General features: G+C 37.6%; 2 protein-coding genes across 8 annotated transcripts in view; both read right to left on the bottom strand.

Moving 5' to 3' along the window:
• Positions 1–336: 336 nt before the first annotated feature.
• LOC122834230 (inter-alpha-trypsin inhibitor heavy chain H3-like) lies at positions 337–11497 on the bottom strand. The gene is made up of 21 exons (XM_044122446.1): positions 11209–11497; positions 10297–10457; positions 8995–9099; positions 8699–8861; positions 8498–8608; positions 8265–8393; positions 7915–8031; positions 7575–7743; positions 7386–7496; positions 6972–7153; positions 6682–6861; positions 6489–6604; positions 5764–5987; positions 5233–5280; positions 4536–4589; positions 3404–3445; positions 3115–3222; positions 2622–2790; positions 2060–2208; positions 1831–1915; positions 337–1751 (listed from the first exon to the last, which is right to left on the bottom strand). Exons 1-21 carry the CDS (start codon positions 11278–11280, stop codon positions 1631–1633), a joined length of 2616 nt encoding a protein of 871 aa, XP_043978381.1. The 5' UTR covers positions 11281–11497; the 3' UTR covers positions 337–1630.
• A 78-nt stretch (positions 11498–11575) lies between these two features.
• The window catches only part of wnk2 (WNK lysine deficient protein kinase 2), a 31985-nt gene continuing 23599 nt past the window's right edge, over positions 11576–19961 (bottom strand). For 5 of the 7 annotated variants that reach the window (XM_044122485.1, XM_044122484.1, XM_044122482.1 and 2 more), the window contains 10 exons: positions 19886–19943; positions 19707–19771; positions 18714–18960; positions 18382–18640; positions 18057–18289; positions 17741–17971; positions 17491–17589; positions 16087–16131; positions 15672–15982; positions 11576–15575 (listed from right to left, as the gene is read on the bottom strand). In XM_044122485.1, the coding sequence (XP_043978420.1) occupies positions 15285–15575; positions 15672–15982; positions 16087–16131; positions 17491–17589; positions 17741–17971; positions 18057–18289; positions 18382–18640; positions 18714–18960; positions 19707–19771; positions 19886–19943 (1839 nt within the window). In that variant the 3' untranslated portion in view covers positions 11576–15284. The remainder of the gene's footprint in view (positions 15576–15671; positions 15983–16086; positions 16132–17490; positions 17590–17740; positions 17972–18056; positions 18290–18381; positions 18641–18713; positions 18961–19706; positions 19772–19885; positions 19944–19961) is intronic. The other 2 variants (XM_044122480.1, XM_044122481.1) reach the window with 2 other exon arrangements.

The following is a 19961-nucleotide window of genomic DNA, read 5'->3' on the forward strand; positions in this document are numbered from 1 at the left end:
TGAAGTGTTTCACTGAGAAGCTCTTTTGTTTTAGCCAATGTGTTTATTATTATTATAATGTCCTTTAGATATAAATAATAATGTTTTATTGTGTAGCAGCTCACAAGAGCAGAATTTGATAAAGTCAGCATGACCTATTAATTTTTTTCTAACTGTGCAATCATCAAAAGGCAATGCGCAATGAATTTCTGTAATCCTTTTTTTAAAGACAACTTCAACATTTAGTGCGAAGCAGTTATCCAGTAATGCTCTGTTTTTGACCATGAAAAATCAGTTTGAAAGTTGATATAAAAAAAAACACTGACATAAAGAGGGTTAATGAGTAAAACACTGAAATGCAAAGGAGGGAAACATTTATTGATTCTGTTCTTTTATTGGTAGTCTAATGCACACATACAGCCACATTCTCACTGAAGTCCATCTCTGATTGGCTCATCAGGCTGGACGACATTTTTCTCTCCAGGAAGCTGCAACCTCAGGGAGCACAGATCTGAAAATGAATCTATGAAGACGTTCTCCTCTTCCAGTCAGTGTCAGACTGAATGGTACTGGTCCAATCGGTGAATCAACCATACTGAACACAACCAGTTTAGTATGATTGTGTTTTTATATTCGTGCTCCAGATGTTTTGTGGTCCAGCTTTTGCTCCTGCCAACCTTTGACTTGTTTCTCTCCCATGCCTTGATGTGCTCAGCATCACTCAAGCATTTCATTTTGGAGCCTAATGTCCAGTTTGATTCTGATGCTCTCAAAAATGGGAAACAATTTAATGACTGGAGCTATAAAAACTAATAAAAGCTTTCCCTTATTCCCAGAACAGCATTCAGGTCAGACAACATCTGTGTTTAGATTCTCTGTCAGCTGAACAAACCACCGGACTGTCAGAACCATGAGTTCTGACAGTCTGGTGGTTAAACAAATAAATACTTTCCCTTATCCAAAGAATGGGATTCAGGTCAGACAAAATCTGTGTTTAGACTTTGTCAGCTGAGCAAACCACTGAATAGTAGAACTGTAAAAATAACGGGTTAAAAAAACGTGACACATACAAGTTCCAGATCAAAGTAGTTTTGATTCTTATGACAAGGCAGTTTTTTGGTGTAAGAACCTGAGGACATAACAACGTTTTCCTTTTACTATCCTTCCTGAACTGTCCTTGTTCTTCCAAACTTGGGGGATGTTTGCTTTAGACATTATACCTTCAAATTATCCTGTCTCTAAACTTTACAGAGACAGTAAGTTACTAATTAAAGCTCACCCTGTCAGAAGCTTAATTAATATTTTTATGTTCATATCTAGCCATAAAATATTTGCTCAAGTAGTCTTTTTGTTGTATTTTGTTCATCATTTCTTTCTCTAAGTAATCGTCTAACACTAAACCATAGTGCGATTCTGAAAAAAGTATGATCCTCAACTATTTATTCAACTGCAAATGAATCCAATTTTTGATCATTACCAAATATGTGTTTGAAATATGTGATAAGATAACCTCCTCATTACAAAGAAATTATTTTTCAGACTAGTTGTTAATTGTAATTTTGTGTCAATTCTGCTACGTTCTGTGGTTTTTAACATGGTAAATTAAACCTACCTTGACTTGTTTTTTTTGGATTAAGTTGTAACTTGCAACTTAAGTTGCAGTGCGCACAACTAGAAAATCAGTCAAAGGTCTTGGCAGGACAAAGTCAGCAGGAACAAGCCAACAGCCGACTTCTACGGGTCTCCTAATCCTGAGGTCAACGGCGCTGGAACTGAAAAAATAGGAAAGAAGATACTTAAATTGCTGTATTTTTCCCTTGCAAAAATGTGTTATCAAGAAGCAATAAGTACCGCTGAGTATCAGTCTCTCTGTTTGCTATCTTCACTTTTGTGTGGCCATCTTGATGAACCTCTTCATACTTCACACGAGTTAAAGCTGCACACAAAATCCAACAAGAAGACATTTACAAAACAATACATCCCCAGCCAACAGTGTGCACTGTCTAAATGTTACTTAAGCAAATGCACTAAGAGGTTCAAGTGAGACAAATAGGTAAACAAAAACAGAAATGTCTCTCACCTAAAAGTCCTTCAGTGTCGCCAGCAGATGGCAGCTGTCTCAAAACAGGCCAAAGGAATTTCCTCCTCTGTTTCTCATGGACAAAGATGACCAAACGCATGTCGCCATCTGTAACTTCTGTTCGCCTTGTATTACTGTTCACTGTAAGTCTAGAAAAACAGGTATGAAATGGCTTTAGAGGGCAAATGGTTGCAATAAAATATGTGTGAAAGTGAATAAAGGCCTGATTGCCTAATTAGATCTTCATTTATTTTCAAAAATCAAACAACTTGTAGCATTTTATGTCCACTTTTACTGTTATTTGGTACTTTGTGTTGGTCTTTCACACAAAATGCATCGGCGTTCATTTGACAGCTTTAATGTGTCAAATTGTGAAACTTTAGACGAGGCTCAAGAGCAACTTTCAGATTACATTATTTGACATGCAGTATTTATTTACTGTGTTTTCTCTGCTAATCACACATAAGTTCTGCATTTTTGAATCAGCTTGATAAAAGACTCTTCACATAGGAATGTATTTTGTGGATCAGTAACAATATTGAATTTTTAAGAGCAAAGTCACCTTCCAGCTGTGATGTTTACCGCTGTTGTGTGGTGAGTTATATTTTGTCCCTGTTGAAGAATGATTCTCTCTGGTTCCACCTTGACATGGATGTCAGCGCCGACTTGGATGATGATCTCTTTGAAGCCACTATTTCTTATTGAGTCCAACTCACCATTAATGTAAAGCTCTAAAGAGAAAAGAAGCAGCTCATCTCTGTATTATTACTTAAATTAAAACATGAGACAGAGGAAACTCAGTATCTGTTTAGCTGCATTCACACTGCAGTTCTTCATGCCAAATTCTGATTTTTTGTTTTAGAGAGGCACCAAATGATACCTTTAATGCTACTTTCTTGTAAACATTGGAAAACCAAACAAAATACCCTCCTAACTACTTTCGTATCTATAATCCCTAAAGTGAAGCTTTTTGGACTGGTCTATAGAGGTAGTTTTATCAAACATTTCTTTTTCTATCTCCCAGTTGGAAGAGATGAACAAGTATTGATACGGACCTGTGTCGGGATGATGAAGAAGTTTGACAATTACATCTCCATCAATGTCGAAGCAGAGTGGATAAGTGTCATTCACAGTTTTCATCAAAAATCTGTGAGAAACACGAGCTAAAAAGAAAATGACAGGTGGTGAGGTATTAAAAAAACATTTATTTTTATTTCCAGAAACATCCTAAATATCAAAAGATTCATGTCTGCAAATTTCCTAATCACTATTCCATTTCAAAACTAAAGTAAGAAAAAGAAAATAATGTCAAAAATAATTCTAAAATGGGTTTCTGTACTTTACCGGGTGCAAGGGGACGTAAAGACAATATAGGAGAACCACGAGCTGTGAAAGAAATGTTCATAAAGTTATTCAGCTGTACTGGTCTAATAAAGCTTCAGTGTAAAGAGAACTAGAATATTTTTGGATATATTTTATTAACACTGAAGATACAGCAAAGAAAATAATAGTAATATGAAACTCTGTTCACTCTGACGAAATAAAATCTCTGTTCACTTCACAAATGAATAGTGAGAAAAAAAGAAAAACATCTTACACACTTCTTAGTGATTAATGAGGATAATTATATTGAGAGGTCCAGGTTTCATAAGAGTGTGTATCTTAAGAGCATGTAACTTAATGATAAAAATTGTCTGAATCAAATGAGTAAACTGACTGATGTTTTAAATCTGATAAAACATCTGCTGTTTAAAATTGTTAATTCACAGAACAAATAATTATATATTTTTTTCCTCAAATGATATCAGGCTGTCAAATTTATAAATCAGTTCTGGGGAATTGGTATAAAGTGAGGAGAAATGCTCTTTTAAACTGTAGCTGTTTAGTTCTGCCTTTTAAAACTTTGTTTAAAGTAATAGTTACTCAATGAAAACCAACGTGTGATAACATATCACATACTTAAAACAAAGTTTTCTATAACGTGGGAACATACTTTCAGTTTGAAATTATAAATCATTTACATTGTGGGAATGACAGGTTTATTTTTTATTCATCCGTTTTTTACCACCAAACGTTCCTAATCCAGATGCATACATGTGGTGTCTGACTTCCAGTGAGATACTTGGTTTTCACATGTGAATTTTCTGTAAGCGTAATCTAAGATCCTCCTTCCCCCTCACACACCTGACAGTCTATAAACAGCAGCAGATTAATTAATGTCCATCTTTTCAAGACAGGATTGATGCTGTTTTCTAGTCCTTTTCACCCCCTCACTACTTCTCCTTCTTCTCTGCTCTTTACGTTGTTTTTATTTTAAGTTTTACAATTTAAAACAGTTTCTAGATTATGTTTCTGCTGCAGAAAGCCAGCACAGTAAAAATTGCTAAATTTTTAAAAAATGTTTCCATTTACAAGCTAAAGTGAGAAAAAGAAAATAATGTCAAAAATAATTTTAAAAAGAGTTGCTGTACTTTACCAGCTGTACGAAGGATACCAGGGTAACGTAAAGATCTTGTAGGAGAACCACCATCTGTGAAAGAAATGTTCATAAAGTTATTCAGCTGTACTGGTCTAATAAAGCAAAGAGTAAAGAGAACTAGAATATACTAGAAGATACAGCAAAGAAAATAATAGTAATATGAAACTCTGTTCACTCTGACAAAATAAAATCTCTGTTCACTTCACAAATGAATAGTGAGAAAAAAAGAAAAACATCTTACACACTTCTTAGTGATTAATGAGGATAATTATATTGAGAGGTCCAGGTTTCATAAGAGTGTGTATCTTAAGAGCATGTAACTTAATGATAAAAATTGTCTGAATCAAATGAATAAACTGAAGGATGTTTTAAATCAGATAAAATGTCTGCTGTTTAAAATTGTTAATTCACAGAACAAATAATTATATATTTTCTGCCTCAGATGATATCAGGTTGTCAAATTTAAGGAGAAATGCTCTTTTAAACTGTAACTCAGTGGTTTAGTTTTGCTTTTTAAAACTTTCTGTTTAAAGTAATAGTAACTCAATGAAAACCAATGTGTAATAACATATCATACTTAAAACAATGTTTTCTATAACGTGGGAACATACTTTCAGTTTGTAATTATAAATTGTTTAAATCAACAGTCTTATTGATGATACTGTAAGGGCAATAAAACAGAGGAGGAGCTTACATCTAGCCACTCTATCTGGAACACTTAAACTTGTCTTCATGAGAGGTTCTGAGAAGAAGGAAGAAAAAAATTACATTAGACTTACAGAGCGTTTTATTAGGACACCCAAAGACGCTTTACAGTCATTCACATTCATGAGCTAATGGTGGCAAGCTACAGGATTGTAGCCACAGCTGCCCTGGGGCAGTCGGACAGAGGAAAAGCTGCTACACAGCCACCATCGGTCCTTCTGTCCACCACCAGAAGCATCTTGCCCAAGGACACAATGACGGACGGGGCGAGGGTCGAACCGGCAACCCACTGATTGCAGGACAAACTCCTACCTCCTTCATCGTTATCTGACAGTAAATCATACTACATCTTAACTCTGTCCAGATTACCATAAATTATTAGCATTTGCAAAATATCAGATTTAATGACAGCAAAAATATTTTAGATGTTTCAAATGTTTTATCCCTGCAAAATAGATGATGAGCTCTACTGATCTGATTTTAAAATTATTGATTTGGGTCTAATATTATTGATGCTTACTTATTGAGGCAAATGTTCTCTGATTCGGTAAGACGTATTGAGAGCTCTGATGAGTCTGAGGCGGTGGTTCTTCTCTCTCCTTCGGTTTGTGATGAATTTCTGTGCTCTCCCCCTCAGGCTTGGTGACCACCATGGATGTGAGCGGGGTCACAAAGCCGTACTTCAGGGACAACTCCAAAGCCTCTTTATTCACTTTTTCTTTCTCAGGTCCGGATAACAAAAGCCTGTATATAGCAATAATTTATTAATGTGCAGGGCTTACAAATGGGGCAATAAACGCGCTAACCTTGGATAAAGTGACCATAATAATAATAAAAATCATGACCAAAGTTTCTAAAAGATCCAAAAAATTAACTGTGATTAGCTGTACAAACAGGTGCGTCCATCTTTCTTATCCATTATCCAGTTATTCATTATCATAACTGGATGATGGGTAATCATCCAATCATCCATCATCTTCTACTAGTCCTAGAATGATTTACAAACATAACAAAATCCAGAATTATCCCTCAAAGATAATAATCCGTCTCACATTTACCTTTAAGTGCATCAAAGTATATCATTCATTTGCTTTCTGCTACATTGAGGTGTTCAAGATCTGGAGACACGGCTAGTCCTGACAATTTAATTTGGGTTGCAAAATTGTTAAATTGTCTAAACTGACACGATAATGAATATTAAACTGGAAAGCAAAATGAAGAAAAGGTATTGCATATAGCACTTACTCTTTCTCTAAGAGCTGTTTAACTGTGAGGTAGGCCCAAACTCTCTGAAGAAGTCCATCACTGACCGAAGAACCCACAGAGCCGTTTGTGTTGGAAAATGTCACTTTTTGTTTACTCTGTCAAAACCAGAAAAAATGTAAGATCACCGTTTTCTTACTTAAATTTTATTTTATTTTACAAAAATAAATCTTACTGAAATGGCCACAACTTGAGGAGTGAAGATTTCTACATTGTTGTCGATAATCTCACCGGCCACCACGATCTCAGAGCCGTTATAATACTGACTGAAGTTAGTCTTGGTTAGATTGGTTCCACCGACATAGATCATTGTGATATCTGTTAGGAGAGGAGTGGCCACTTCATCATAGAAACCCTGTCAATACATATTATAGAAACAATATGAATTCTTAATACAGGCAACTGTTTGTTTTGGCAGAAAAGCTTAGAAAAAGGTAACAAAACAAGAAACACAGTTCAATCTACCTTAAGCTGCAAGTCAGAATCAGAGTCTTCATAAATCCGTCTTGCTACGCCGTTGTTCTGCAGCGACATCTTCTCCAAGAACTCAAAATTAACGTCAAATCCAAAACCAAGACAGTAGAGAGGAAACTTTTCTGCAATCGCTTGTTTTACGTTGGACTGTATTGTGTCAAGATTTGTCACTCCTGCAACAACGCACCGCAATTTGATACACAGCAGACAACAAGGAGAGACAAACGGTGCAATGAAATTTCTTTATCACAAAAATAGTGGAAGAAAACTGAGGAAAAGTTTTTAATTTTCAAGGAAACGTTTTTGAGGCCCACATTTTTCATAGTTTACCGTCATTTTGATTATTTAGTCAGTTGCTTAAAAGAGCTCTAAAGAATGGATGCTATGGCAGGAAATGTCCTTAACCTGATGTTGGGTCTCCATCTGTGAGAAGTATCAGGATGGAAGCTGAGCCTTCTCTGGGATGATCATTCAGGATACGGGCTCCTTCCAACACTGCTGCGTTGATGTTTGTACCTGAAAGAGAAAAGCAGTGAAGTATTTCACTTCCATCCTGCTGCAATGTTTTCAGTTTAGTGAATAAATTCATCTCACTTCCTCTGTCTTGAATATTCTGCACAAACCCTCTCGCTCCCTCCAGATTTAGAGCAGTGGCTTGAACGAGTTCCCGTTTCCAGTGAATTATTTCTCTGTCAAAACTGATGAGACCGAAGAAGTCATCTTCTGCCAGGTCATTCAAAATACGGAGTAAAGCAGTTCGGGTCTGTGAAGATACAGAGCTTCAGGTTTATATTTAGGTTTAGTAAGACACCTTGACAGAGACAACATGCTAGCTGTGCTTCATGTCAGCTTTCAAGTTGCTGAGTGGAAGTGGTAATGAAAAATAAAGATTAATACAAAACCCTTTACCTGATCTAAATTATAAATACATCACCTGTATAATTTTTCTGCCGTGCATTGAGCCACTTCGGTCAATTACAAAGACAACATTCTTTGGTATTCGTGGAAGACTTGATGGAGCAAAGTGATGGATAAAATACCCATCAGAAGTCTGGGGAAAGTAAGACCAAGGATTAATAAAACATGTACCAGTGAAAGGGATAAAATATCTTAAAGGTTACACAGTCAGGGTAAGACAGCATCTCACTATTGTGGAAAATCCTTCAAGACCTTGGATAGACTGCAACTAGCTGGAGAGATTGTGCACTGATTCAAGTACCATGACTTCCTCTCTCATTCAAGAAATAATTTCCAAAAACGTGTTCCCAAGAAATCAGTATGTACCTTAATGTCTCCAAATCCATTGTCTCTGTTGACATCGTAAACTATAACCAGATCTCCATTCATCCCTTCTTCTCCACAGCTGTCACAATTTTTTTGTTGGTCCACTGTTGGATAGAAATGTACCCATGCCTGCAAAAGCAAGCCAGATTGTACCATGTAGTGTTTGGGAGAGGTTACTTTGTTAGGTGACTTTAATGCTGAAATTAAAATGTGACCATTAGAACCAGCTGTACCTGTTTATCTGCATGTGTTTTAGTGATAGCATTAGCCAAGGCTTTGGTGCTCAGTCCTCCTTTCACATCAACGAAACTGACGCCGGCTTTCTCGTGAATGTGCACATCAACCTTGTAGTTAGAAAAACAAAACAAAGTGGTTAGGAACATTTAATGTGGAAACCTGTCAGCCAGCATCCTCTTAATGGTCGGTCAACAAACCTTAAAGTCTTCGACAGGCTTCATGGGTCGAGCGTGGATCTGCAGCTCGTATTTGCCGTGGGTTCGCTTCAGCAGCTCCTCATAGGTGAGTTCAAAGGTGACCTTTTTGTGGGCCGCCACAGTTACAGAGGTTTTAAATTCCTCCATGGTTCTTCCAACAGAGCTGAAGCACAGAGACAATACCATTCGATTTATCATCACGTTAAGTTATTCATGCCGTACTGAACTATAAAATACAATATAAATTCCAGCACATCTTATGTAGGACCTGCAAGTAAATAAATAAGCACTTTTACCGGACAATCCCAGCACTTTGGCCGCGGGACACTGCACCAGTGTACTGCTCCTGAGCTTGCTCCTTAGTTTTCACAACTCCGTCATAAACTTGACCATCCATCGTCCTACAGGTGACAACACAAACCATTGCTGGAAAGTAGCGCGAATACTCATTTTACTATGATTGTAAATATTCATAGTTGAGAACACATATTTCTTACTGAGAATTAAAAGGATTATTATTTTTAGAAGACCAGAAAATTTACATAAAAATTAATTTTTTATTTTCTTTAAATTTGAAACTATATAAACGATTATCGATGGGACTCATATCAGGGCTTCATGATGGATAGAAAACTGATGTATCTAATTTGTTGCCATTCTTTGGATAATTCTGAAAGTGTAAACCCAATTTATAGCTGAGATTAAGATGTTGTTTAAACTTCCTGCATTTTGATGAATGCGTGAATTCACCTCACCATATTCCCAAGATGTCACCATTGGGAAAAAAAAAGGCTTATTTATTAGAATTACTTGAAAACGATTGTGGACTTCTACCAAAGAAAACAGTTAATACTGTCAAGCATATTGATGGTTGTATCATGGTGGGGGTTTATTTTTCTTGTAGGGCCACATCATATCAACATGTTGAGGATTGAAACCTTAGAGGATTATAGGTGTTCATTTTATCCATCATCCATTTGCAATTACTGCAGTGTTATTGTCAAATTTCTGCTAATATACATAAAGCAGCCTTTGTGGTCAATGGTCATTTTCTGCTATAAGACAAAGACTGGTCCCAAAGATAAGGAAACATTGTTCTAGGGGGGTTTACAGAGTTTGAATTCATTCAGCCTCTGCCCTACATTTGTTTTGCATGTATACAATAAAGAACAGTTTCTGTGAATGTCAGAGAGTGCTGCTTTGATCTGCGTAACTCAATGCATTTTCTCCTTGACAGCAAGCAAGCAATAAATCTGAATAGACTAATTCTTGGGATTTTTGCCATGGTGATTCTTTTTGACGATAAATGTTCTAACAGTCACACAAGGAAGTTGCCTCATCCATTTTGATTATCTTAAACATACAACATCATCTGGGCTAGATGTTCAAAATTATTCAAATCTTACAATCTTTGAATAAAGCAGGAAATTCTATGAATACATATTAGTGAACAGACATTACTTTAGCAATCCTCACTGATTCAACACTTAAGTTTTATCAGGTTTAGTTTCATACTATGAGGTGGGAAAATGTTGTTTTGCTTCTTCTAATGTGTATTTAAGGTTTGATTTGAGCATTTGGTGTTTTTCCGCACTCACATTCTGAACCTACTGATGAAGGCATTCTTGGGAATCTGAACATGGAATTCAATTTCTTTTGGTTCGTTCATACGGTTGGCCACACGGCTTGTGATGACGGTGGTGGCATATCGGCTGGTCACAGTGGAGTTGATGTGAAAGCTGTAAATGTCCCAGTCATCCTGTGCAAACACAGATTTTGAAACAAGTTGAGACGTTGACCCCCAGTGGTTGACAGCAAGCTGACCAAAGATCAGAAAAACAATATTTTTTAGGATGGTGAAATCTCACTGGTGTACCTGCAGAACACCTACTTTTTGTCCTTTGGTTCACATTTTCAATATTGCTTTTCACAATGTGAAAATTTTAAGCATAAAATAGAACTGATCAACTATAACATTTTGAGTCTAAGAGAAAAAATACCTTCTCAGTAAGTAATTCATCACTCTGCTGCTATAGATCATTTATCAAGCATGAAGTGAGCAGAGCTATTTTCTAAATCACACTTGAATTAGTTGTCAACATTTAAAACAACACGATTATCGTACACATTTATTTTTTTATTAGATATTCCCTTCAGGTTCCCTTTTACATTTTCGTTTTAGCTTCATATTTCTGAAGAACTAACCCAAAACTAAATCTGAATCAAACTAATAATTAAGTCTCACACTAGGCTTTCAGGTTGTATTTATTCGTATTGCGAGAAGACTTTGACTTGATGAGAAATTAGTTCCCTAGGCAGTTCATGCACTAAAGAAAATAAAAGATAAATTCAAAACATCCTTTAGATTGGAGAGTGCAAGTCATTCAACATGTTTTTGTTACACTTAGTGTGTTCCAGATCCTTTACAGTTTCAATACAGGATAAAGTAACTATTAAAGATATTTAAATAAAGATGTTTATTCTGTTTTCCTGTTGTTGTAAGACAGTACCTTGTTTGGTAGTGACACAGTCAAAGCCAGCAGAAGCCCAAAGACAGTCAGCAGCACCGAGGCTCTCCTCATGATGACGGAGCAGGTTTGATCCTACGAACCTAAAACGTTTTTTCAAGCTACAGCAAAGTCATTGCTTGTGGGTTGTTTTGAGCCCACTGTCTTACATACATCGCAAAATCAAACACTCCCACACACACCAATCCACGCCCTCTGCACGTAAACCGAACTTTAGTGTCAGTGGCAAATGTGGCCTTTGCTATTGACAAGAATGTCCAGCTTTTGCACTTTCTCTCAGTTTTCTCACATCAATTTTTGCATCAGGAAAGAAAACGCCATTTTAAAAAATAACAGATTTCGGAAAAGATTTTGTGCTGTCAAGCAAAAATTTATTGTTGACTTTTTCAAGTATGTACATCTTTTTTTTTTTAGAATACTAATCTGACAAGGTTGGCAGGGAGTTGGGACTAGTGGTGACAGCAGGCAAAAGCAATAATACACCTAGATTTAAATGCAAGCATTAAAGAGATTAAAGACACAAGGGTCAGTGTAAAGCACAAAAGAAAAACTGCATAGGAGACCCACCCATCCCCCAACAAATAAAAAATAAACATTCAGGAATCTCTGCTTTGGAGACCAAAAGCTAAGAAATACTGTTATGCCGCTCACCAGGAATTGTGTAATTTATTTCAGGGGAAAGCGTAAACACCGATGAAAGTACAATTGAACTATCTAGAGTGTGTCTGGGGTCTGTGTTTAATCAATGTAAGGAACATTAATTAGTTTCTATCCTCACCAAACCAAAGAGCAGATTGAACAGTTTATGCCAAACATTTCAGTGAAAACTTCAGAAAGAGAAAAATATGTTTGAGGTCATAAAATAGAAATTGTGAGCAAAGGTCTGAAGAATAACAAGAAACTAAGAAACGTAACTCCTAAATATTTGTATAACTTACATGTTCAAGCACTGGTGACTTTGAAGTAATCTTAGTTTTCACATTCTTTATTCTGCTTGTCTTCTACCAGCATTTTAAAGAAAATAATAGAAACAATCATAAAATACCAATAAAATATCAATAATCTCACGCAATAATCTCTCCAAGTTCAGAAAGGCAACAGTATGTAAAGCTACAGGTTGCAAAAGAAGAGGTGTATGATGATGATGATGATGATGATGGTTTTTACTTGTGTATTAAGTCCTTTTCTCCTCTTTGTAATGTGGTTTTGTCACCAGCATTTAGCATTTCAGTAAATTCAAGCAGACTGTGGAGACGTGGCAGCTCAAAGTTAAAGGTTCAGAGATTTCAGTTTGATATAGTTGGACTCAAATTAACATAAAACATCAGTACTTCAGTAAGTCTTAAGTTGATTTGCTGGGGCAAATTATGTGAAGTAGTGGCTTGCTTCTTGTCATTTCACCAGGTAGCTTCTCGGGCGTTTGTACTTATCTAGTTAAACATTTGGAGTTTAAAAAGACCCAACGTAAACTCAACTGAAACCATGGAAACCAATCCTACTAGATTGCAGAGTAATGATTCCTTATAGTGGGTAAAATCTGTTTCAAACAAAAAAAAAATGCTGCGTTTCAATCTTCCTGAATGATACAGTGATGGCATTTGCAGCCATAATACAGAAGTGAAAAGAGAAGAACTTCACCATAAAACCTCAACAGCCATTTTCCTCTAGGAAGATTTCTGACTGATTAAAAAAAAAATCTTGTCCAAAAGCAAAGGAGTACTCTTTGGGTACATCAACAAGAAGCACCCAAAGAGTACACACATGTGTAGGTTTTACTTGGGTTCACTGACATGTAGTGTAAATTTTATGTCAAAATAAATATTAAAAACATGTTTGCTGGGAAAAACATTTGTGTGTTCAAGGTTTGTTCTCAGACCAAATGGAGACCAGTTACCAAAAACTGGACCTAAATCAAACAGAGATGTTTTGGCATGACTTTAAAAAAGGCTGTTCTTGCTGTTGGACATGTACAGAGATAATCTTCTCAGTTTGCCTAAAATGCATTCTGTTAATAATCTCAGGGTTGTGACTTGTTCAGGACTGACCAGATTTTTGGGCTGAAGCAGCTGAACATCTCTGGAGTGGTAGATCTGTATAGAGGAGTTTAGCAAGTTGTCTCCTTTGTTTCACTGTCTTGGTTGAAGTTTGTCCAACCATGAATATGTGCCACCAATGTGCCACTTTGGCCATTCAAAATGGCCAAAGTGGCACATTGGCTAAGGAAGAACGGCGTGACTAAAGTACTGGATGATGAACACTATAAAAGCTCTGGAATGCTTGAACAAGCACCTACCTTTACTCACCTACTTCAAATGTCCTGAGTAATGTAGTGTACATGCTGCTTCTTGGTCAGGGTTTTGCTATGAGTCCTTCAACCTCCATATCTAGTAGTGGAGGTTTGATTTATAATGTTCACAGAAGAAACCAGGACAGTTCTAAAGGGTGCAGGACTTGTTCATGTTCAGAATCTTTATTAACTAAATCTTAAAAACGTTTCCAGCCGCAGATGTAGATTTTAGGAGCTGACATTCTCCAGCCCTACTATTCCCAGTCTGTTTCTGGTTCTTTGCTCTCTATCTCCACAGCTAAATGTAACTTTAATCCCCAGCCTATCCTTACATACTAACTAAACTAGCATCGTGTTCATTTTCATGTATTTTTATGACCATGTGCAGAGTAGCAGAACACTTGTAAAGGTTTTTCTTTGCACATAAACCAATCTTGACATAATGTCATGTATTAACCAGAAAGGGTTTAGAACTGTGGGTACATAGACTGTAGTTGTAATTATAAAGATATGTACTATTAGATAAAATAAAGGAGCATTTCCATTCAACCTGAATTCTTGACAATTTTGCTGATGATATAATATTCCTCAAAAAGCAAAAAAAAAAACCCACCAAAATAAAAAAAAGAAGGACCCCAAGGCTTGATAACACACTGTCATTTGGACAACATTTCTTGAGACTAAGAGTTACTTCCTTTTTTGGAGAAGATGTGAAGAGTGACCAAAATGCCACCAAAATGAGTGGAAATGAAGTCAGGCGAGGATTTTGTTTGCTGCTCTTCTACACTGAAAGGAGTGAGTAAATATGGTTTGAGTAAATTGAGTACAGAGGCTCTAGAAGCCTGCAAGAAAGATATGTGGCTCCACGGTCTACCTTCAATGCTTGGTGAGCGCTTTGGTGTTGGCAGAGCTGAAGGAGGCGAATTTCGGAAATATATGGAGATATCGCTCAGATTGCAATGCTTACTTTTGCAACCTTTTAACAGATACACAGCAGCGAATGGATTAATTAAGTCTAGTTTCTGCTTTAGATCTAAATGCTTTGTTTTTGAAAACTGAAACTGCAGTTGAAGGCACTCTCACAGGTGTGTTTGCACCTGAGGATAAAGTTCAAGCTCATTCAAATCTCTTGAGGATTTTGCAAGCGCTTGTGCTGGAAGTGTTTCACTGATGAAGAATGAAACGCGTCTACATACCGAGCTGAGAAAGCAGAGTAAAGCAACAGGTCCTAGTGACCACAAGGTCAAGTCTTCACAGTGATGGCATAATGGTTCCTAATAAGGTGCTGCATTGAAACCCACAGCTGCAGCACCAAACTATGGATTACCCTCTGTTAATTGTACAAACACATAGGCTTTGTACAGACAAACAAAAATTCGTATATACACATGGCAGCTTGTATGTATAAATATATGGGGGTGAAATGAGCAACACAACTTCTATTTCTAAGTACAAAATGACTGAACAGTACATTATGTACATCCTGTGAGTATTAATGTGCATCAATAAACACAGACAGATGTCTGCACTTCAAGGCTGATCTGGCTAATTTTAGTTCTCCTAGCAATATACTGCATGTAAAATAATATTTACTATATTATGAACATGACAATAAAACAGCATAAAACTCAAGAGTGGAGATGGATATATACATATTATTAAACACATGCTGGTTAAATATATACACTCTATGCACATTATATTGACTACGGCGGCTGTAATATAAGTTAAGGTTTTGGTAACAGAGTTGGAAGACACAATGCTACCCAGACTAGAGAGTCTTTGCCTTGGGGTCAGTCAGCTGATGAGATGAAGATGAAGTAGGGCTGGAGAGGGTGGAGGGCACAGCAGGAAAGGCAAAGACCCCGGCAGAAACTGGAAAGAAAAACCCAGGCCACTGATTGAAGGAAAGAGGGGAGGGTAAAGTTGTGAACGCAGCAGGAGAGTGTAGCTGATACGTGTGAAAGGGTCCGTTCGAGGGGCCGGCCATCACTGCAGGCCCAGGACTTTCAGGCCAGGATAAAGCGCAAGCCTCTGGACCGGGTGGAGTCCACGGTGATGTCTGAAAAGGTTTGAAAAAGAAATAATAGTAAAAATAATAGAAATTCTCTGTGTTAATTTTGTAAATAAATACAAGCTATTTTTAAAAAAAACCTACATTTAAAGCATGAGGCGGCTGTTCAAGGGTTCGAGGCACAACCTGGGGGCACAGCTGCTGCCCACTGATACTCAGAGAGTCAGTACGAGGTCGGTGGGTCACAATCAGCACCTCCTGGGCCCAGTCGTCCATCAGAACCTGTAGGTCTTCAGGCAGGTTGTTTTCACTGGGACTCATAGATGTGCCTGTCTTGTTATTGCTGTTGTTGGCCTGAGCTTGGGCCAGGCCAACAACAGGCTGCTGGGGCGGAGGCGTAGCACTGTGCATTTGCTGTGACTGGTTGAAGGCTCCAGATGCTGAGGCCCCAGACCCTGACAACACAGAAATATATTAGATGTAGTTATTAGGAAGGCCTGATTGGTAAAGGCAATCGGATTTTGATTAATGTAGTGCAAGAGGTTTCAATTTGACATACTGCTGCCTCGCTCTTTGCCGAGACACAGCCTTTTGAGTGTTGACCCTGTAAAATAGAAAAAAGCTTTAGGTAAACTAAGCAGTTGTCTTACAGTTGTCTTACAAATCAAATGCAGTGCAAAATAGAAAAAGAGAAAATAATATAGTACAAAATCCAAAAAAAAACAAAAAACTCTCAAACATGACAATCGACGAACACATGCATGTGAGAACCATGTCAAAATGCATTTCTAGAGCATAAGCAGAACACAAACAGGAAGCAGCAGAGCCACAGCTCTGAAAAAAAAAAATATATATTTTTCCAGCATGTTTTGCACAGGCCTAAATATAATTAGGTATCACAAGATGCATAAATCACAGAAGTGAATATGTGATGTAAACAAAACAGAACTGTTGGAAAAGCACATATGTCCCTTAACAATTATTATATAATTTTGTTTTTACATAATTTATTTTATTAGAGTTTTATGTAGCAGAACAACAAAACATGGGAGGTAAGTGAAGAAGAAAGTATTGAAATCTGGACATTTTTGCTTCCATCTACATTATTTTCAGCCTGCATGAATCAGTTGTTTTTGTACCATATTTTGCTACAACTACAATATAAAAAGTCCTTTAGGTTATGTCTCTATCTGCTCTTCACTTAGAGAACAAAATGTTGGCCTTTGAAAAGTATCTCAAGCTCAGACAGACTAGACTGAAAGCATCTTTGAACATCAACTTCTTGCCACTGGTGCTTAAATAGATTTAGTTTTGAAATTTCTCAGATATTTGTAAAATGTGAATTATCTTTTGAATCCAGTTGAAATAATTTGGTAATAAATATTATCATCAAGGAGAAAATGTGGCTGACCAGAGCATCTTCTCCTTTTTCATGAGCAAAGAACATAAACCACCTAAAATTAAGACTGAGATTGTAAGTTAGGAAAATGTGAACCAGTTTAAGGTGTAGGAATACTTTTAAAAAGTATTATATTTGCAATTTGAAATGTGCAGTAACAATTATTACAAGCGTACTAAATTTTGATTATCGAAACCTTAGATGTCAGAAACAATACAACTGTTCTAAAAATGAGAGACAATAACTGATTATTAGTAATCTCCACAAAATGATAGACACGTATATGATCAGTGAAATGTTTGATAAAGTCATTGATGACATTTGGCGCAACTTTTTTTTTTAAATCCTAAAAGTTTATCTGACAGTTTTGAATAAACAATGTACTGTATGTCTGTCAAAGAAGATGGGGAGTAAGAAAATGTATAAATAATGCAAAGCAGAAGCAAATCATACACAGTTCCAGGATAGTTTTGCTAGAAAATAAATAGTGAAATCAAGGTAAATAAAGAGAATTCAAAGTAAAATCAAACAGTGAAATTATGCAGGAATAAAAGAGATACAAACAGATAGACAAAGACACAGGCCCACTGAGAAATCTAGCTCGTGGTTTGCTACTGGACTTATAGGTCACTCTCTCAGACGGTTGAGGGTAATTAGACCAGCCTGTAGAGGAGCATAATGAAGGGAAGAAGATGACAGGAAACCATAAGCTCTAATATACTTATTATCACTTTGTAAAAAACACCATCATATTCATTAACATCTTTCTTTTCTTTTTCTTTTTTTTTTTTTGCTACATGGTTTTGAACGTTACCCTGTTCAGGTTGAGCTTGTGTGCCGGCGACGTCTCCTTGTAGTCCAGCATAGATGTTATCGGAGGACATAGAGCCTTTCAGGGAGCAGGGCTGCTGAGTCTGCACCGGCTCTGAAGCCGAGCTGGGAAGGTGGCTGGTACATGACCGTGGCCTGCCGTGGGTCGGGAAGGAAGGTCTGCCTGGAGAACCATTTAAACTCACTGCTGGCTCACTGGGACCTGGAGCAGCACCTGGACACACAACCATAAGAGCAACATTTATCCTTATCTGGAATTAAAATGTTAATAGTAGCTTAGGTCGTAAAGAGTAACTCGCCTGGTTTAGTGGCGTCGCTGCTTTTGGTTTTGACATGTCTAAATTGCTGAACTAGGGGGCTGAGAAGTTTCCCGGGCTTCAGTCTGTGTTTGCTGGACCTCTTCCTGCGGCTTGTATGCGGTGCAACATGTAAGAGGCCAAGGCCAGGAGGAGGAACCTTACCAAGTCTGTGATAGAGCAGCTCAACCTCTCCACGTTGATGTGCTTGCAGCTCTGAGATTTCCTTCAGATGTCTGAATAAATGGAGGAAGGAATTAAACTGTATGAAAATATCCAGAGGGTGTCACTATTAAGTCATTTCACATGAGGCAAAGAAAATTCTTACTTTTCTCTGAGTCTCTGCAGTTCCCTCTTTATGTCTGAATCCTCCATCTCGGAGTCATTGTCGCTGCTGGCGTAGGCCGAGCCAGGCAAGCCTCCATGTCTGCTCGGGGAATCAGAGCTCTGCACGCTGCTGCTGCGGCCAGTGCGACGGAGAAAAGCCACTGCTCTTTTCATGAGGTCACTTCCTCTGCGCTCAGAGCGAGCGTACTGGGACGGAGTGGCAGGAGCCAGCTTAGCAGGGCTGCTCTCTGCTCCCGAGTCTGCAGGAAGGAAGGAGACATGGACTGTGACGTCCAGAGGGACGGAGTCCGAGGTCCGAACATGAGCTCTTACCCATGGGAGGGGGAGTGTCCAGGTAGAAGTCGGGCGGGGCAGAGTAGCGGCTGCAGCGCGTCCTCTGAGTGATGTCATCTTCTGTGCTCACCACAGAGAAACGTCCGATGGTGGTGGAGGCGGCCAAGGCTTCAGGTGGAACCGGGTCTCCGTTGTATCCACCGGGGTGTGCAGGGGAGGCAGCGCTGCTCCAGCTCCTCTGCTTCACATCTCTTCTGTTGGCCACTTCAGGAGGAAGAGAGATGATCTGGGAGAACAAAGGAGGAAGATTCAGGAAACACTGTGACAAAGTATGGAATTTATATGATCAATTCTGATCTCTTTTTGTCTTGAAAAAAACTTACAAATAGGTAGAGAATGATGAGATTGATTGTTTTCAAATAAATCCATGAAGATATTGGAAAATGTATCACAATTGTCATTTTGTTCACAGGGATATTTATACTCTTGGTTATAAGAAGAAAGAAACAAAAACTTAATGACACGTGGACAAAAACTTTTACATCTATTCATTTGATATTTGTCATCTCTTTATATAAAATTTGTTGGCAACTGAACACTTTCAAAGTTTTGAGCTGGCCAAGCTCTGAGAATATTGTTTCATAAAATGGCTGCAGAACAAAAATTACATATCTGGTCTATTTTTATAAGATAATGAAAGTAGGCAGTACATGCAGTAGCAGGAACCTGAACAGAGTAGGAAGTGTTCTCCTTACTTCTCAATTCAAACAAATCTGACCATTTCCCTCATTTAGAGAAAATTATAGTCTCTTTTTATTCTCAATATATATTTTATTAACTATCAGGAAAACCTACATAACAGAAGTCAGAAAGTCTGTCATCTCACAAAATATTTATATCTGAGAATTAGAATCAAAGTTTTAAGCATTGTGTGAGCTCTAAAACATGATGTTTAAATGTGACAATACTGTATTTTGCACAGAGACCAAAACAAACAAATGTTGATAAAAATAAAAAGCGAAACTTTGATACCTTAAATCGACCTCTAGTTCCAGAGCAAGACACAGAGTGAGGAACGTGTCTTCTTGACAATGAAGCTATAAGGCAGTAAATGAATTACTGAGTACAACAAACCATCATGAAAAATTTAAGTGAAAAATGAATAAGCTTGAAGTTCAGTTCAAGTCTTTAGACAGATTAGTTGCACGCACCACAAACAGCAGAGTCGCTCAGAGTGCTCAGGCTTTCCATTCTCTCAGGAATTTGAGGCTTACAGGAAAGATGGAA

The sequence above is a fragment of the Gambusia affinis genome, linkage group LG07 (assembly GCF_019740435.1).
Source record: "Gambusia affinis linkage group LG07, SWU_Gaff_1.0, whole genome shotgun sequence".
In the NCBI taxonomy this organism is placed as follows: domain Eukaryota; kingdom Metazoa; phylum Chordata; class Actinopteri; order Cyprinodontiformes; family Poeciliidae; genus Gambusia; species Gambusia affinis.